This window comes from Nicotiana tabacum, chromosome 19 (assembly GCF_000715075.1).
Source record: "Nicotiana tabacum cultivar K326 chromosome 19, ASM71507v2, whole genome shotgun sequence".
Lineage (NCBI taxonomy): Eukaryota > Viridiplantae > Streptophyta > Magnoliopsida > Solanales > Solanaceae > Nicotiana > Nicotiana tabacum.
Window position 1 is genome coordinate 116287572 of NC_134098.1, and position 20101 is coordinate 116307672.

At 42.4% G+C, this 20101-nt stretch overlaps 1 protein-coding gene across 1 annotated transcript; it reads left to right on the forward strand.

The window, feature by feature from the left end:
- Window positions 1-4200: 4200 nt before the first annotated feature.
- On the forward strand, window positions 4201-5576 carry LOC107767564 (carboxylesterase 1-like). Its single transcript, XM_016586602.2, has one exon. The coding sequence runs from the start codon at window positions 4277-4279 to the stop codon at window positions 5279-5281; it is 1005 nt and encodes a 334-aa protein (XP_016442088.1). The 5' UTR covers window positions 4201-4276; the 3' UTR covers window positions 5282-5576.
- The last annotated feature ends 14525 nt before the right edge of the window (window positions 5577-20101 follow it).

Below are 20101 nucleotides of genomic sequence, written 5' to 3' on the forward strand. Positions count from 1 at the left end.
GTTGAGGTTCGGAAAGAAGGGCAAGTTGAGCCCTCGGTATATTGGGCCTTTTGAGATACTTAAGAAGATTGGAGAGGCGGCTTATGAACTTGCTTTGCCACCTAGTCTATCAGGTGTTCATCCAGTGTTTCATGTATCCATGCTCCGAAAGTATGTCGGGGATCCGTCTCATATTCTGGATTTCAGTACAGTACAGCTGGACGGTAATTTGACTTATGATGTGGAGCCGGTGGCTATTTTAGACCGGCAGGTTCGAAAGCTGAGGTCAAAGAACATAGCATCAGTGAAGGTACAGTGGAGAGGCCAGCCAGTCGGAGAAGCTACTTGGGAGATTGAGTAGGAGATGCGGAGAAAATATCCACGCCTATTTGAGACTCCGGGTATGATTCTAAACCCGTTCGACGACGAACGTTTGTTTAAGAAGGGAAGAATGTAACGATCCAGCCGGTCATTATGAGTATTATAACCCCGTTCTCCCATTTACTGCTCAATTTATGCTTTACAGTTATTTTATGACTTACCAGGTTAGTTGGTTCGGGTCCGGAAGGAATTCAGAATGAAACGAGATACTTAGTCTCATAATTAAAAACTTAAGTTGAAAAAAATTGATCGGATATTTAATTATGTGTAAACAACCTCAGAATTTAATTCTGATAATTTCAATAGCTCTGTATGGTGATTTTGAACTTAGGAGCGTGTCCGAAAAATTATTTGGAGGTCGGTAGAGGAATTAGGCTTGAAATGGTGAAAATTAAATTTCTCGGGAAGTTTGACCGGGGAGTTGACTTTTTGACATCGGGGTTGGAATCCGATTAAAAATTGGAATACCTCTGTTATGTAATTTATGACTTGTGTGCAAAATTTGGGTCAATCGGACGTGATTTGATAGGTACCGGCATCGTTTGTAGAAATTGAAAGTTTCAAAGTTCATTAGGCTTGAATCTATGTGTGATTCGTGTTTTTAGTGTTGTTGGATGTAAGTTGAAGACTCGACTAAATTCGTATGATGTTTTAGGAATTGTTGGTATATTTGGCAGGGGTCCCGAGGGGCTCGGGCGTGTTTCGGATGGTATTCAGATAATTTTCCTTCATTTTTTCATTGCTGGTAGTTGCTGTTTGCTGGTGTTTCAGACCTTCTTCGCGAGGCAGTGTTGATTTTGTTCTTCGCAATCGCGTGAGGTTAACCGCGATCACGTAGGTTGGGCCAGTCTATTCTACATGAATGCGTGAAAGAGGCCACGATCGCGTAGGGGAATCTGAGAGGAAGCTGGGCCACGCATTTGCTCTATATGATCGCGTGAAGACATTTTCCATTTTTGACGGATTGGAGCTTGGGAAGAGGCGATATTTGGGAGATTTTTAGAGAAAACAACGGGGTAAGTGTTCTTAACTCAATATTAGTTAAATTACCTGAATCCATGGCTGTTTTTATCATTTATTTGGTGAATCAAGTTGGAAAATTTAGAAAACTCTCTTGGTTTAAATTGAAGATTTGACGGTCGAGTTGAGGTCGGATTTTGGTATGGTTAGACTCGTGGTTGAATGGACTTTAGGATTTTATAACTTTTGTCGGGTTCCGAGATGTGGGCCCCACGGGCAATTTTGGAGCTAAATTTCGAATTTTGTTGGAAAATTAGTATTTTCTCATGGAATTAATTCCAATAAATTTTATTGACTGAATCGAATTATTTGTAGCTAGATTTGAGGTGTTTGGAGGACAATTCGCGAGGAAAAGACATTGGAGAATAAATAATTATACGGCTTGAGGTAAGTAACAGTTTTAAATCTGGTCCTGAGGGTACAAAACCTCGGATTTTGTGTCATGTAATTATTTTGGAGGTGACGCACATGCTTGGTGATGGGCGTGTGAGCGTGCACCGAGGGGATTGTGACTTGGTACGTCCCGTAAAACTGTAAACTTGAATAACTTGTTGTTAGCTATATGCTCTCTATGTATTAAAGAAATTTGACTATAAATCATGCTTAGGCTATGTGATAGTACTGTTAGGACCTGCAGAGGTCGCGTACTTGTTGAATTATTTGCTAATTGATGTCTTGTACTCAGTCATGATTTTACTTGCGTATCATACCTCAGTCTTTTTTTATTTTTGTTGATACACTATGTTATCTTTGTTTGGGCTGATCTTTGTGAATTACGAGAGCCCGAGAGACTAGAGAAGTTGATGACTGAGTGAGGCCGAGGGCCTGTCGGTGAGGTATAGATATTATAGCACGTGAGTTGTCCGTGCAGCACGTGAGTTGTTCGTGCAGGATATTATAGCACGTGAGTTGTCCGTGCAGAATATTATAGCACGTGAGTTGTCCGTGCAGAATATAGCGCTTGGGCTGTAGGAGCCCCTCCAGAGTCTGTACACCCCCAGTAAGCACGGGTACCCATTGAGTGTGAGTGCTGAGGGCTGGGAGCCGAGTGGTTGAGTTGTTGTGACGAGTTTAGTGATTGTTGCCTTGAGAGGCTGTACTTACTTTTTATTTGTTGTTGCACTTAATTGCTATTTGTTATTTTGGTGAAATTTTCTGAAAGATTTTATAACCAGAATACATGAACTGTATAAAATTGATTTGACTTAAACCGCTGGATTTGAAAGCATGTCTATTCTTTGCTGGAATTATTGAATTATTGAAAGCTTGGGCTGGAATTATTGCTGGAATTACTTACTGAGTTGGTTGTACTCATACTACACCCTGCACTTCGTGTACAGATCCAGGTGTTCCCAAACATAGCGGGTATTGATTCTTTCGCGCAGTTGATTTTTCGGAGATTTTGAGGTAGCTGTCATGTTTCGCAGACCTTGTCTTTCCTTCCCTATCTCCTTGTTTACTGTATTTGGTCTTAGACTATTATAGACCGTATTTTCCCGACTTTTATTCATACTAGATACTCATGTACTCAGTGACACCATATTTTGGGAGTATTTATATCTGTACTTGTGAGATTTTTTTGTTCCGCTAAATTTAATCATTCTGTTTTCAAATTTAAAAGATATGGGAGTTTATTAAGATCGTCGGCTTGCCTAGTATTGAGATATGCGTCATCACAATGGGTGAGATTTTTGAGTCGTGACACCGCTTCTGCCACCCAACCAACGCACCTGCGGGCTCGTACCTACGGCCCAAAGCTCGCAGGTGCAGGCACACCAGAACTGGTGCACCAGCAGCCCTTTTTTGAGTCTTGACTCAATCCGCGCATCGTCCAAATGGCATCCGAGGCCCCGTCCAAATATACCAACAAGTCTATAAACATAATACGGACTTGCTCGAACTCTCAAAATGCATAAAACAACAACAAAACCAAGAATCACATCCCAAAACCAAATCGAATCAATATATGAACTTCAAGTTCTTCAATTTACTCCCAACGCGCCGAAACGTACTTAGACTACTCGGAATGACACCAAATTTTGCGTGCAAGTCTTAAATCACCATACGGAACCATTCCCGATCTCGGAATCCCATTTGGACCTCGATATCACCAAAACCTACTCCAAACCAAATTTAAAGAACTTTTAGATCCTTCAAAGAACCAACTTTCACTATTAGGCGCCGAAACGCTCCCGATTCATCCAAAATCCGATCTGAACATACGCTCAAGTCTGAAATCATTATACGAACCTATTAGAACCGTCAAATCCCGATTCCGAGGTCATTTACTCAAAATGTTGACCGAAGTCAAACTTAGACTTTTTAGCCAACCTTAAGGGACCAAGTGTTCCGATTTCAACCCGAACCCTTCCAAATCCCGAACTAACCATCCCCGAAAGTCATAAAACAGTAAAAGTACGTACGGAGAGTCTTATTTAAGGGAACGGGGTTCTAAAAAGTAAAACGACCGGTTAGATCGTTACAAAACAAATGTTAAAGTATAATCCAATAAATGAAAGTTAAACCATGACCTATAAAATATTGTTTGGTATATTATTTAAAATTATGAAAACATAGAGTTTAACTGAATTGTTTAGTACTCGTTCTATTTCAAAAAGTTTGACAATATATGTCAACCATATATTCAATTTTACTCCTATTCAGACATTGATTCATTTATGATCTTTAAAAAAGATGGAAAGTCACATGCCACGTGGTTTGACGATGTTTACTACTTTGTTGAACCTTCTACATACGAAAGAAAAACAGTTGTTTTGAAAAGGCTATATATTGCTACTATAAAGTTTCAACATTGCTCTCATAAACATCCCACACTTTTAATTTCCTACTTTCATCACTATAGTCTGCAGGTTCTAACTTGTCCAGTTTAATTACCATGTCTGGTCAAAATGATGAAATTGCTCTAATTGATCCAAATGTCGATCCATATCGATATTTGGGCATTAGGCGTAATACGGACGACTCTATTATACGTCTACCAGAATCAACTCTTCCGTTTGCCACTACTATTCCTGATCTTTCCTTAGTCTTCACTAAAGATCTCATCATTAACCCCACCAAAAACACATTGGCTCGTATTGTCATCCCTCGTAAAGTACTAAACTCAAACAATATCAATACCACAACCAAACTCCCTCTTATAGTATATTTTCATGGCGGAGGATTCGTAATTGCAGCTAGTGTAGACACACCGTTCTTACAAACGTTTTATGAAACACTTGTGGCTGAAATTCCAGCCATAGTTGTATCTGTCGATTATCGATACGCACCCGAAAATCGACTTCCAGCAGCTTATGATGATTGTATCGAATCACTGCATTGGATCAAGAACAATCCTGATGAGTTGCTGAAAAAATATGCTGATTTTTCTAAGTGTTTTCTCATGGGGACAAGTGCAGGTGGTAACATAACTTACCATGTAGGTTTACAAGTCGCTGGAATTAGTGAATACCTTAAGCCTTTAGAAATCAAAGGATTGATTTTACATCATGCTTTCTTTGGTGGGAATGAAAGGACACAATCGGAACTAAGGTTAGCTTTTAACAAGATATTGTCACTAAATGTGAGTGATATTATGTGGGAGTTAGGTTTGCCTATAGGAAGTGATCGTGATCATCCTTATTGCAATCCAATGGGGGAGATTAAATCAAATGATAATTTGTTTGACCAAGTGAAAATACAAGGTTGGAAAGTTTTGCTGATTGGTTGTGATGGTGATCCTTTGATTGATAGACAAACTGAACTTTCGAAAATGTTGAAAGAAAAAGGGGTGCAAGTTGTGGACATTTTTAGTGAGGGAGGGTTTCATGCCTGTGAATTTTTTGATCCTAACAAGTTGAAAGAATTGGCCGTTGTTATAATGGAGTTCGTGAGAGGTTAAGCAATTTTTGGATCGTATTATTATTTTAGTCGTGTTGTGGCAAGTGATGTTTCTATGAAATAATTAATACCGATTATAAAAATAAGAGTTTACTCAGAGAGGTATAGCTCCTCAAATCCTATTTTATGGGACGATACTATGTTTATTATTATTATTACTCGAAGAGATATTGCAGTGTATCAAGGAGAAAAAGAAAAATAATGTTGAGATTTTGAATGTTAGAGTTCCAAATAAGTGACAAGTATTGTTTTTACTACTACATTTGAATAAATTGAAATATTCCTGATTTCAATTAGCTATTTGGATATTCCTATTATTTGCTACTTGGCTCCTAAAAAAGATCAAATCCGCACATGACGAGGAATATTAATAACATAATTAAGTATAAATGGATATATGACTTAGCTTGCCTATCATTCAACTTTGCTAAGACAGAAATAACTTATTTCTCCCTCTCTCACGCTTTATAGATTCATCTAACTAGCTTGACACAACACCATATAATATTGGAAGATAGCTGGTCTATAAAACTTCATTAAAATAACTGAAACTTCTTTATGAAATAACACAAATACCGCAGTCTCACTAGCTTGGCATATTTTATTTATTTTATTAAATAGTCATTACCTTTCATCAACACAGATATTAATAAATCATTTATTTTCGCAATAAAATTTGAATGGAAATCTCCCATCGACCACTTATTTATTTGGTGTACGATTTACCAAAACTCCCTAACTCATAACTTTTCGTGATGGAGGTCTCGTCATGTGCAATGTTAGATACGACTATCCATAATTATAATATATGGAAAAGTTGCGTTCCATTAGGGAACACCATAGAATGGTGATAAGTGTCAAAAAAGGTTGGTCATTGACAAGGTCCAACTTCCAATTATATGTCAAGCAATATTATTTTTTTGGCAATTAGGGTCGAGAAAGGTGTGGACAATGATCACAGCTAAAGGAAATGGAAGAAATGGGTGTGCAATTGATTGGTACCTTCATTAATATTGTGGATCTCATGTACTATCAGTGCCTAATATGGCATTTAAATACACTTCTTATTTTATTCATTTTCGTTTCATTTCATGGTTAGGAGATAAAAGGGGAGCTATGGAGCAAAGGTAAAGTTGTCTCCATGTGACCTATAGGCTACGGATTCGAGCCGCGAAAGCAGACACCGTAGGTTCTCTACATCATACCCATAAGGGGTGGGCATCCTTCTCTGAATACTGCGTGAATACGGAATGCTTTGTGTACAGGATTATCTTTTTTTCATGGTTTGTGTATACAGATGAAACCGGTCCCATAAGCTGGCCCGATTTCCGATAAAATAAATCAATTAAGGAACACGATGACAAGGAACTGGAATCGAGATAAGGGACTCATCGAGTTAGGCATCGGGGGCACGACGCCCGCCCTCGAGTATATTGAAGCCATGACCCCGGGATCGGTCCAAATCCCAAAAGACTTCGGAGAGCATTATTGGGCAATCGAACACGATTGACGGAAGGCCGTAATATCCATGACCAACTGGGTATCACGGCGCTGATCTCGGCACGTACCGACGGAAATTCAGTAATTAGTTAAACGGAAGATTTTTACCTTTTATAGAATTATACCTAGAGTGGGATTCCCCTACTATATAAAGAGATGTCTGATTATTCATTGAACACATCTGATTATTTATTGAACACATTGTAACACGCATCACAAAGCAATATACTATTATTTATGTTATTCATAGCTCTTGCGTTGCTGATCAGTGTTTCGTTTTTCGTTATTATAAGCCTGGGATCGAAGACGAATACCTTGTTGAGGCTACCCTCGAGTCGAGAATCCTCCCCCTCCCCCCTTATTTTCAAGCGGTTTGATAATTTATTACATCTCTTGCCTGTTTATTCTAGCAATCTTTACCATTTGTATTGAATAAATCCATGTATCCTTAAAACCACTTACAAATTTAATTGTTATCCTTTTTTAGGATAAACAATTTCTATTTTACACTTATTCTTTGAAGTGTCTTTAATTTCAAGTCAAAGTTTAAAATGTCGAACTCTCAATCTACCCCTCTAAACGTGGATGCTGAGTTCAGTCATCATGGCGAGAACAACGATATGGTACCTAGTAACGAGGTGCCCCCTGTCAATCCCAACGGAGTTCCAACCGCGGACCCAATTGACGCTAAGTCACATATGGCCATCAATGCGAATTTGCCTACCGATCCTGGGAATAGTGTACACGGGGGAGTTCGATCGGTAGCCCAAAATACACATGACGGTGAAGGGGATGGGATAAACTTGCGAGTGATCTTCGAAATGCTACAAGCTCAACATACAGCGATAGCCCAGCTGCAGAACCAGAGTCGCGCCCCCAGCAGGGTTGAGCCTGAGCCGCCCCGGGAAATCGCTCACAGAAACGAACCAGTCACGGAGAGGCCGAGTGATGCCGAACCCGGGACTAACCCCGAGATCAAAAAAATGCTCGAGAAACTGACAAAACGGGTAGAATTGGGAGAAAAGAAAATTGAAGCCAATGACAAAAAGATGGAAACCTACAATTCAAGGGTCAACCAAATTCCAGAAGCACCACCGATATTGAAGGGCCTGGATTCTAAGAAGTTTGTTAAAAACCCTTTCCTCCAAGCACAGCTCCGAAGCCAATCCCGAAGAAGTTCTGCATGCCCGAGATTCCTAAGTACAACGGAACAACCTATCCAAATGAGCATGTGACCTCCTACAAGTGTGCCATCAAAGGGAACGACTTAGAGGATGATGAGATCGAGTTCGTCCTGCTGAAAAAATTCAGGGAAACTTTGTCGAAGGGAGCTATGATATGGTATCACAACTTACCCCTAATTTTATTGACTCGTTTGCTATGCTTACAGACTCCTTCGTGAAAGCACACGCCGGAGCCATCAAGATCGATACCAGCAAGTCCGACCTTTTCAAAGTGAAACAGAGAGATAATGAGATACTCAGGAAATTTGTGTCTTGGTTTCAAATAGAACGAATGGACTTGCCTCCGATCGCGAACGATTGGGCCGTTCAGGCCTTCACCCAAGGACTCAATACTCGAAGCGCATTATCTTCACAGCAGTTGAAGCAAAATATAGTAGAATATCCTGCTGTAACTTGGGCCGATGTACATAACCAGTATCAATCAAAAATTAGGGTCGAAGATGATAAGCTTAGGACCCCTTCCGGGTCCTCTTATCCCGTCAAAGCTATCGACAGACCCAAGAGAGACATTGATCATGAACCGAGATTAAGTAGGGATCGGTATTAACCATACAATTAGAACTGGAGAGGTAATGGGTCTGGACGAAACCCTATGAGAAGTGAAAGGAAAAGCGATCGAGGTCAAAATAACTGAGGACTCATGAGCAAAAGCGGTTTCGACAGGCCCATCGGGACTAATGAAGCGCCAAAGTTATCGCAGTATCACTTCAACCCCAATGTTGTTGCCATCGTATCTACCATCGGATGCATCAAAGACACCAAGTGGCCTCAACTTCTGCAATCCGATCTAGCCCAAAGGGACCCCAACCTAATGTGTAAGTATCACGGCATTCACGGCCACAAAACGATTGCTGACAATTGAGAGAGTAAGTAGCCCGATTATTCAACAACGGACATCTCTGAGAGTTCCTGAGCGATCGAGCCAAAAACCATTTCAAGAATAGAGACTCTAATAAGCAAATCGAGCAGGAGGAACCTCAGCATGTCATTAACATGATCATCGGTAGGGTCAACGTCCCCCAGGGGTCGATGTTAAAGAGCACCAAAGTGTCCATCACTAGAAAAAAACGGACTCGAGATTACGTGCCAGAAGGAACCTTGTCTTTCAACGAAGAGGATGCTGAAGGCATCGTGCAGCCACACAACGACGCACTGGTAATATCTGTACTCATAAATAGATCTCGAGTTAAGCGTGTGTTAATTTATCCAGGTAGCTCAGCCAATATCATCAGATCGAGAGTCGTAGAGCAGTTGGGTCTACAAGACCAAATTGTGCCTGCAGTCCGAGTTCTAAACGGATTCAACATGGCATGTGAGACCACTAAAAGGGAGATAACACTACCGGTGAACACCGTCGGAACCATTCAGGAAGCAAAGTTCTACGTGACCGAAGGAGATATGAGATACAACGCTCTATTCGGGAGGTCATGGATTCACAACATGAGGGCAGTGCCCTCGACACTACATCAGGTGTTGAAATTCCCAATGCCAGGAGGGATTAAAATAATTTACGGAGAATAACCGGCCCCAAAGGAGATGTTTGCGGTCGACGAGGTGGTCCCGATATCCGCACTTTCTACACCAAAGGGTCTAAGTTCGGTCGTCAAGGAAGGAATCAAATAGCAATCACCGACACCGGCCCCGACTGAACCGGAGAAGCAGGGGACGGATGAGGACGACATCTACGGAGTTCCCAAATCTATCATAGTCCTCGACAATTCTGACGCCACCAAATCAACGGTCGAAGAACTTGAGCAGGTCATATTGATCGAGCATCTGCCCGATCGTAAGGTATACCTGGGCACGGGGTTAAATCCCAAGCTTAGGAAAAAATGCATTAAATTCCTTATGGCTAACATAGATTGTTTCGCTTGGTCCCACCTCAACATGACAGGGATACCACCGAAGATAACTATCCATAAGCTGAGCCTGGATTTGAAGTTCCACCCGATAAAATAGAAAAGGAGGCATCAGTTTGAAGTCAAGCATGCATTCATCAAAGACGTGGTATCTAAACTCCTTAAAATAGGGCCCATCCGGGAGGTTAAATACCCGGATTGGTTAGCAAACATAGTGGTAGTCCCTAAAAAGGGAATAAATTAAGAATGTGTGTAGACTACAAAGACTTGAATAAGGCATGCCCTAAAGAATACTTCCCTCTGCCCAACATCAATCGCATGATCCATGCGACGGCCATCCACTAGATCCCCAGCTTTCTCAAAGCCTATTCCGGGTAAAACCAAATTCGGATGGACCCGGGCGACCAGAAAAAAATGTCCTTCATTACTAAGTATGGCACCTACTGCTATAACGTAATGTCATTCGGACTAAAAAGCGCTGGTGCCACTTACTAACGCCTAGTAAATCGAATATTCGAACAACAAATAAGAAAATCAATGGAAGTTTACATTGATGATATGTTAGTTAAGTCCCTGCGAACAGAGGACCATTTGAAACATTTACAGGAAACCTTCAACATATTGAAGAAATATAATATGAAGCTGAACCCGGAGAAATGCGCATTCGGAGTGAGGTCCGGAAAATTTCTCGGATTCATGGTGTCTAACCGGGGAATCGAGATCAATCCCGATAAAATCAAGGCCATAGAGGAAATTACCGTGGTGGACAATGTCAAGGCCATTCAAAGGCTAACCAAGCACATAGCCGCGTTGGGCCGATTCATTTCAAGGTCCTCCAACAGGAGCCATCGGTTCTTCTCGTTATTGAAGAAGAAGAATAATTTCTCATGGACACCGGAGTGTCAGCAAGCCTTGGAAGAACTCAAGCGGTACCTTTCGATCCCGCATTTGCTTCATACTCCGAAGGCAGATGGAAAGTTGTACCTATACTTAGCGGTATCCGAGATAGCGGTAAGTGGAGTCCTAGTCCGGGAAGAGGAAGGTACACAATTTCCTATCTACTATGTTAGCAGGACTCTAGACGAGTCCGAAACTAGGTATCCTCTCCTGGAAAAAATTGGTGCTTGCTTTGCTAAGAGCCTCTAGGAAGTTAAAACCGTATTTTCAATGTCATCCCATATGTGTCATGACTACTTACCTATTGAGGAACATAATGCATAAGCCCGAGCTCTTGGGATGATTGGCCAAATGGGTCATGGAATCAACGGGTACGATATCGAATATCGACCCTGAACCACCATTAAATCTCAAATTTTGGTGGACTTCGTGGCCGACTTCACGCCGGACTTGATACCCGAGGTCGAGAAGGAATTGTTGTTGAACTCAGGGACCTCCTCCGAAATCTGGATCCTCTTTACGGATGGCGCCTCGAACTCAAAGGGGTCCGGACTTGGCATCGTGTTGAAGCCACTGACAGGTGACGTTACATCGGTTCAAGGAATGGACTTTGCAACATATACCTCGAGATCAAAACAGCGAAACCGATGCTCTTGCCAACTTAGGATCGTCGGTTGATGGTGATAAATTCAGCTCGAGAATGGTCGTACAACTCATGAAATCGGTAGTGGAAGAAGGCCATGCCGAGATAAACTCAACAAGCTTAACCTGGGACTAGAGAAACAAGTATATAGATTACCTGAAGACCAGAAAACTGCCCTCGAATCCTAAAGTATCAAGAGCTTTGCGCACAAAGGCGGCCAGGTTCAGCTTGTCCGAAGACAACGCCCTATTCAGGAGAACGTTCGATGGCCCACTCGGCGTATGTCTGGGACCGGGCGATACCGAGTATGTTTTGAGGGAAGTTCACGAAGGCACCTGCGGGAATCATTCGGGTTCCGAATCGTTGGTTCGTAAGATAATCAGAGCTGGATACTACTAGATCGACATGGAAAAAGACGCAAAGAAGTTCGTGCAAAAATGCGACGGATATCAGAGACATGCACCGATTATTCATCAGCCCGAGGAGCTGTTACATTTGTTCTTGTCACCCTGTCCATTCATGAAATGGGGGATGGACATCGTTGGCCCCCTGCCATGGGCACCCGGTAAGACTCAATTTAAATTATTTATGACTGACTATTTTTCTAAATGGGTAGAAGCCAAATCATTTGAGAAATCCAGGGAGAAAGAAGATATTGACTTCATTTGGGACCACATAATATGCCGGTTTGAAATGTCGGCCGAGATCATGTGCGACAATGGGAAGCAATTCATCGGTAATAAGGTGAGTAAATATTTCGAGGACCATAAGATCAAAATGATCCTATCAATACTCTATCACCCTAGTGGGAACGGGTAGGCGGAGTCTACGAACAAAACCATACTCCAAAATCTTAAGAAGAGGTTGAACGACGCCAAAGGAAAATGGAAGGAAATTTTACCCAAAGTCCTGTGGGCATATCGAACGATCTCAAAATCTAGTATCGGGGCTACCCCGTTCTCGTTGGTCTACGGTGCCGAAGTGCTAATACCGGTCGAAGTAGGAGAACTGATTCTCCGATTTTGATACACGACCGAAGAGTCAAACAATGAGGCCATGAACATGAGCCTGGAACTGTTGGACGAGAGGCGCGAGGCTGCCCTCGTCCGGCTGACCGCCGAAAAATATCGGATCGAAGGGTATTACAACCAGAGAGCCAACCTCTAACACTTCAACATCAGGGACTTAGTGTTAATAAAATTGAAACTAAACACTTGGAACCCGAACGAAGTCAAGAATTATCGAGATCACCGGCAAAGGATCATACAAACTTGAATAAGGGAGCGGTGAGCGACTACCAAACAATTGGAACGTGACCCACTTAAAACGGTAGTACTGCTAAGGTATGACCCCATTCATTCTTTTCTTTACCTATATTAGGAATTGAACTAACACTTACAGGCAACGCCCAAAGAATGATGCAGTTATTAGACCTGAAAGCATGCATTGCACTCTTTTTTCCTTGAACCGGTTTTGTCCAAAATGGATTTTCCGGCAAGGTTTTTAACGAGGCAACAGTAGATCGTGCTAACTTAGAATTGAAGACCCGCTATGAACCGGAGTCGAGGGTCAAATCAACAGTATCCGAGCCCTCTCTACGATCGGCCTCGAATACTGGGGGCCATCACCATTGATAATGATTTTAGCAAGGAAGGAAACTTTATGCTCGAAAAGTCTGGGCTTGGTGGATAGGATTTATTGTAAGGGCCAAACGGTCAAAATGAACTGTGCCCACATAGACCACTTAAGCCATAACATGGAGCTTGTACACATTCGTAATTTTGTATGTTGCGCATAGAAATGATAGAAAGTTCCTACCTTGCAGGTACATATTTTGTCTCTAAAAAACTACTATATTTTGTTCCTTAAAGACATCGGGCCCAAGGGCCACCTCTGTCTGGATCCAAAAGATCAACACCACTCGAGGACTGTAGTCCAAGGCAAACTCAGACGGCTCGGGCTGTCAAAGCTCAGGGGCACAAAAATCTATTAGGCAGTGCCCGAACTTTAAAGGCTACGGCCGCCCCCACTCGGGGACTGTCGTCCTGGGCAAACCCGGATGGTTCGGGCATTGAAGCCCGGGGTAAGAAGCCTATTAGGCAATACCCGAACTTAAAAGGCTACGATCATCCTAGAAACGGCTCGGAGGCATCTGTAACCCGTAACCCGATTCAAAGGCTACCATTGGCAAAATTATAATATAAAAAATTCTAAGTACGCACTTCGGGGAAAGCTTCCGGTCATACCAATCCCCTACGAGTCTTAAGAAAATTTTTATCGAGAACATGCCTTGTTCGAACCTCCGAACAAGACCTTATTACTACGTGCCAAGGCATTTGAAATCTTTGCAATCGTAAAGAAAAAAACAAAAGAAACAAACTTGAAATTGTCGAAGGGAAAAAAGGAAGAGGCCTCAACATAATATACAAAAATACAAAAACAAAGAAAAATCAACAAGGCACCTAAGCCTGATCTTCGCCGGAGCCCACCTCATCACCAGGGCCATCGGGGTCTCCTCCGCCCTAGGATCTGTGGGAACCCTCAGAGCCCTCGTCATCCTCAAGGTATGCAAACCTCTTTGCCTCGGCCTTGAGCCTCTTAGCGTTTTCGATCTCGACCAATAGGTCAAAAAATTCAAGCATGAACTTCTTCGAAGGCCTCCCTTCGGGACTGCCACTTCACATATTCAACAATGACTGTCAGGCGGTCCTGGGCTGCCTCAGCGTCAGCTTTGTACTGGGCCACCATCTCTTGAGTGTTGGTCCTGATTATTTCCACCACTGACTTGGCTGCTTTAAGCTTCTTGGCAAGGGTATCCCATTCGGCAATGGCCGAGACCAGTTGAGATTGGAGGTCTTCGATGTTTTGGGACCGGGCCTCATCTTTATCCCTCGCCACTCAAAGTTGGGCCTCCGTCGATGCCAGTTGCTCCCGGACAGTCTCATTTTCCGAAGCCACTCGGTCCATTTTGTCCTTCCACTCTTCGGCCATGGCCTTGACCTCGACTATCTCCGCTCGGAGCTGGTCGACCCGATCAACCTTCTGTTGGACCTGCGGGTTCTGACCGTTAGTCACCATGTCTAACTCACCATCACTAACTTCAAAGATCTTTACCTGTTCCACCATGTTGGCATGTTCTTTCTGAGCCGCGTCCAACTCGGATCGAAGGTTCTTGACTTCTCATTCGCGTTTCTCGCTGAGAAGCTTATACATGTCCCTCTTCTTATCAAGCTCTTTGACTTCGACCTCGAGTTGGCTAAGCTCATCCCGGTACTGGAGAAAGGTTTCATGGTGAAGCAATGAGGCCTGCAAAATAAGGAGAGGAAAAGGCATTAGAGTCATCAAAAACTGAACCCGAAGATAAAAGAGTATGATAACACCTTACCCGGTTCAACGCCTATTGCGCTTCGTTGAACAAGTATGGCACATCTACCTCGTTAATATTTTCCTGGTCTTCGTCGGTTACCAGTCACCGAAGGTAACTAGCTATCCATACAGGGGCGAAAAGAACCCGGGCATCCTCCAGAATGGTAATAACAACAGATCACTTCCGACCAGGATCCGTGCTCACAGCAGGGAACCGATTGATCAACCTCGGGCTCAAGTTCGACCCACCGACCTCCGAGGATTGACTTTTCCTCTGCACCTCTAAATTGCCCAACCCGATGAAGTCTTCTAGGGAGGTTGAGTCCACACCATCAAAGATGCATCGAAGGGGATCGTCCGCTCCATGGACCCCTTCGTTGGATCGCTCCTTCGTCGCTCGGGATTCATCAAACATAGACTCCGTGAACGAGGGCGATCCTGAAATTTCTATGACACCGGGCGGGGCAGAGCCGGCATCTCGAGGAGTCTCGACCCTCGCCCCTGCGCCAGCCTCGTACACTTGAGGAGGATTAGCCTTCGTCGTTTCCCCATCGGCTGCCACTTGCTCCTCAGGGACAGACGGCTCGTGGGCCACAGAAATTTTGTCCTCCTTGGGCTCGTCCCTGAGCCGGTAAAGTAATTCCGAGATAGGCACTCGGGACCTGGAGCTTTCCTTTGGCTTACGAGCCAACCTTCTCCTTAGTTTCTTTATTTTCGAGCTCGGGGAATTCGGGGCCCTCCTCCTTTTTTTCTCTTTGGTTGTGGCTCCGGGATACACCGAAGCAGGAGGATCGGCGGGTAGGTCCTCTCCCCCACCAAGGCCTAAGCTCGATTGACTTAGGCAAGCCTGCAAAAAAAAAAAGCAATGAGGACATAGTAATGAAAAAAGAAGGTTTAAGGCCACTTATCTGGAGAAAGGAATCTTACAATGAGATCGGGCCTCCCAACGGCCCTTCGAGAGCTCGCGCCACGAGCGCTCGGTATAAGGCATTTGCGAACAAATGCCTCTGATCCACTCCTTGAGACAAGGAATGGCGTTTGGAACTCGAGCGAGGGTTGTACCACAGCAAACACCAATGAAAAAAGGAAAGATAAAACATGAAATCGACGTTTAAAAGAAGTTATACTTACGTGATACGTTCCACTTATCGGGGAATGGCCTCCACTTGGTAGGTATCAGGTCGGCGGTTCTCACTCAGACAAAGCGTCCTTGCCAACCCCGATCCCGGTCCTCGTCGGTACTCAAAAATGGGGCTTTGCTGGCCCAACGTACAAGCTTTATCAGTCGCTCCCCCCTCCCCCCTCCCCCGGAAGATTCGGGGACTGTATAAGTGGAGCAGGTGATCGATGGTAAACGTGCATGAATCGATTTTATTCACAAAGAATCAGAGGAGGATCACGATCCTTTACAATGATGGGTGAATTTGGCAGAGGCATACGTCCTTATGCAAAAGTTCAAGATGACCGGGTCCACCGGGCCCAATATAAAGGGATAAGTGTAAACTTTTAGATATCCCTCAACATGTGTAGTGATATCGTCATCGGGTCTGGGAATCACTACATCCTTATCCGCCCAACCGCAGTCCTTTCGAACTGCAGGAAGAACGGCCTCGGTGATATAGCAGATGTACTGTGACACCGCCTCGCATCAGCCTTAAACCGAAGAGGGCTTTCAACATTGAAGTCGTCATTGACCGAACACCCCACGGGGACAAACATTTTCAAGGGGGGCTCGGTTGCCGGTTCATCAATGGCCGCGCTCGAAACGGACTTCTTGAGGATGACCACATTAGGGGCGATCTCCTCGACCTCAGTGATCGGCCGCGAAGAAGAAGGGGCATCTTTCTGGGGAACGGTCTTGGAAGTATTTGCCATTTCTTTTATCTAGTTAAAAGGGTTTGAAATTATGAAGGAGGATGAGGAGATGAGGGGTGAGAACTTGCTAATAAAAACAAGCACACTGCTTAAGTAAGGTATAAAAGAAAGGTTGTAACCTGAAGAACGAAGGTAAGAATATTGAGGGATGAAAGAAGACTGTAATATCTTAAAGGATCGAAGGTAGAAGCTTGGTCAAAAGTAAAAAATGAATCAACTAAGGAACGCGATGACAAGGAACTGGAATAGAGGTAAGGGACTCATCGAGTCAGGCACTGGGGGCACGACGCCCGCCCTCGAATATATCGAGGCCATGACCCCGGGATTGGTCCAAATCCCAAAAGACTTTGGAGAGCATTATTGGACAATCGAACACGATTGACGGAAGACCGTAATATCCATGACCAACCGGGTATCACGTTGCGGATTTCGGTACGTACCAACGGGAATCCAATAATTAGTTAAACGGAAAATTTTTACCTTTTATGAAATTGTACCTAGAGTGGGATTCCCCTACTATATAAATGGGGGGTTTGATTATTCATTGATCACATTGTAACACGCATCACAAAGCAATATACTATTATTTCTATTATTCATAGCTCTTACATTGCTGATCAGTGTTTCGTTTTTCGTCATTATAAGCCCGGGATAGAAGACGGATACCTCGTTGAGACTGCCCTCGAGTCGAGAATCCTCCCCCTCCCCCCTTATTTTCAAGCGGTTTGATAATTTATTACATCTCTTGCATGTTTATTCTAGCAATCTTTACCGTTTGTATTGAATAAATTCACGTATCCTTAAAACCACTTACAAATTTAATTGTTATCCGTTTTTTAGGGTAAACAGTTCGAAGATGCAATAGTAGAACAAAATTATTATTTGGTAATTTATTTATTTTTCCTTTACATTTCTTGATTTTAGTTCACTGTGTTTGTTCATGTAAGCATTTCTCAAAGTAAAAGAGAGACATTTCAAAAACTAGAGAAGGAAATGTCAGGGCAGTACACCTAGGCCCTAGCTAATATTCAAATTCATGAGCTGTAATTTTGGGACACAGAAAAAAACTTGAAAATGGTTAAAATTAGAAAGTCGGATGCTCAGAAAAGTATTGTACATGTACACTGATCTGAACTTCCCACTGATGAGAAGCATCTTCCACACGTGACGATTAAGCAATAGATAGAAACTTATTCTAGTTTTCCAAGTAGGTAAGCCAAGGTAAAACATGTAACAAAATATCATTGAAAGAACTGAAATATGCAGTTTAAAGTTGAAAAAAGTTAATATAAAAGAAAAACAGTCCTAGTCCCGTCATACAAAGAATCAAATAAGTATCGCGTTATTCTAGTCTTAGTTTATAATCAACAACAAATAAGATAGCTCAGTAGTCATACTGCTAAATGGATACAACTTTTATAAAGTCTCCAACTTTGATATAGTACAAATTTGAATATATGCTTACAAAATCTAAGTTCCCTTTTCTTACAACCCCAGCGGCCTTATTTTTCTTGTTTTTCACCCTGCTTGTGTCTGCACTTTTTAGCTTTATCTATATTACAAGCCAAAATTAGCTAACAGGTATAAGTTGGTCATTCCCAAGTCTCAACTTACAACTTTACAACTTTTTAGCTTATTAGCATTTTTAGTTGGACCAAACATTTTACTATTTTCTCCTCACTATGAAATATCATTTCCAAAAAACCCTATCACCCTCTCTTTCATTTGTCATTCACCTTTTCCATGTAAAAATAATTTTAAATTTATTTTTGATAAATAAACTTAAGGGAATTCAAGTCATTTCAATACAAAAGGTGCTTATCAACATTTTTTACCAAATACATCAATTACTTATTACTATCAGTTTTAGCACCGTACTTATATATTAAATCAACTTCAGCACTTATGCCTATAGGTCACGGTTTCGAGACGTGGAAGCAGTCACTAATGCTTGCATTAAGTTAGACCGTCTATATCACACCCTTTGGGGGTGCGACTCTTCGATGGACCCTACGTGAATGCGGGATGCTTTGTGTACCGGACTATACTTGAAATTTCAGGACTTAGTATTTATCAGCTACTTTTAATCAACTAGTGAACTTTGGGAAGAATTCCATAATATGGTGAGATTAAACGTTAGAAACGGAAGAATATGTCAAGACCCATGGATTTAGCAGGCCATGCTAAAGGATGAGTTCTTTAACTTGTATAATCTGGCCACACATAAGAAGCTACATTTGCAAAAAGGGCAGCCCAGTGCACTAAGCTCCCGCTATGCGCGGAGTCCGAGGAAGGATCGGACCACAAGGATCTATTGTACGCAGTCTTACCCTACATTTCTACAAGAGACTGTTTCCACGGCTCGAATCCGTGACCTCCCGAACATATGTCAACAACTTTACTAGAAGCTACAACTGCGGAAAGCAGAAAAGATGATGGCTGGCATTTGCATTTCAGAAGGATGTTCATAACTAGGAGATGGATAGAACAGCTCAGCTGTTTAGGAGGTTAGTGAACAAACAATCACATCTTCAGAGGAGGATACTCTACATTGGAATGCTGAAAGATGGATGGTATAGAGTAAACTCATGCAACAGGACATTTATGAAGTCCGATAATAGAAGAGAAAACCTTGCAGAGTAAAGTTCAAATTCCAATTGAAACAAAAAATACTAGGTTATTTCTTGCCATATGCCTAAGTCTTAGTGAGAAGAGTCACACGGTACCTATGCTAACGGGAGATAACAAGTACCCAATGGAATAGTCGAGGTGCACACAAGTGTCCTGGACACCACCATCATAAAAAAGAAAGATATTAGAAGAGGAAAATGGCATTGGAAGATGATATTCAAGACAAGAGCTAAGTTGCTTGGTTTGGATGGATAGACAGTAGAGGGTCATTGTTGACCCAAGATATAGCATACAGAAAAGAGGATTGTTGATTTGCAACAGAAGCTACATGTATGAGCAGCCTCCAGAAAGTACCAGCCATCTTTTACTACATTGCAGAAAAGGATGGCAGATTTGGAATCTATTCCTCAACCTTTTTTAGTGTGCAGCGGGTGATGCCATGTACTTTATAAGAGAAACTACTCAGCTGGGAATATGGACACTCAGACTCCTGCGGAATATGGACAGTTTGGCTGGAGAGAAATTACATCACATATATTTTCAGGGCAAATCAACTGTAATTTTTTGTTTAAATCAAGGTGCTGTCAATTTTTGATGTAAACAGAAGACTGAAGTATGTACATGATTTAGGATCGACGTTAGAAACATTGGACTCCCGGCTGGATGACAGCAGCTAAATCATTGTACCTCTACATAAATTTTTAGCATCTCACTGGTAATATAATCAATAAATTATCTTACTTATCACCAAAATCCTTTAGCATTCAAAAGCAAGAATATAATGAAAAATAAGAGAGGAAGATAAC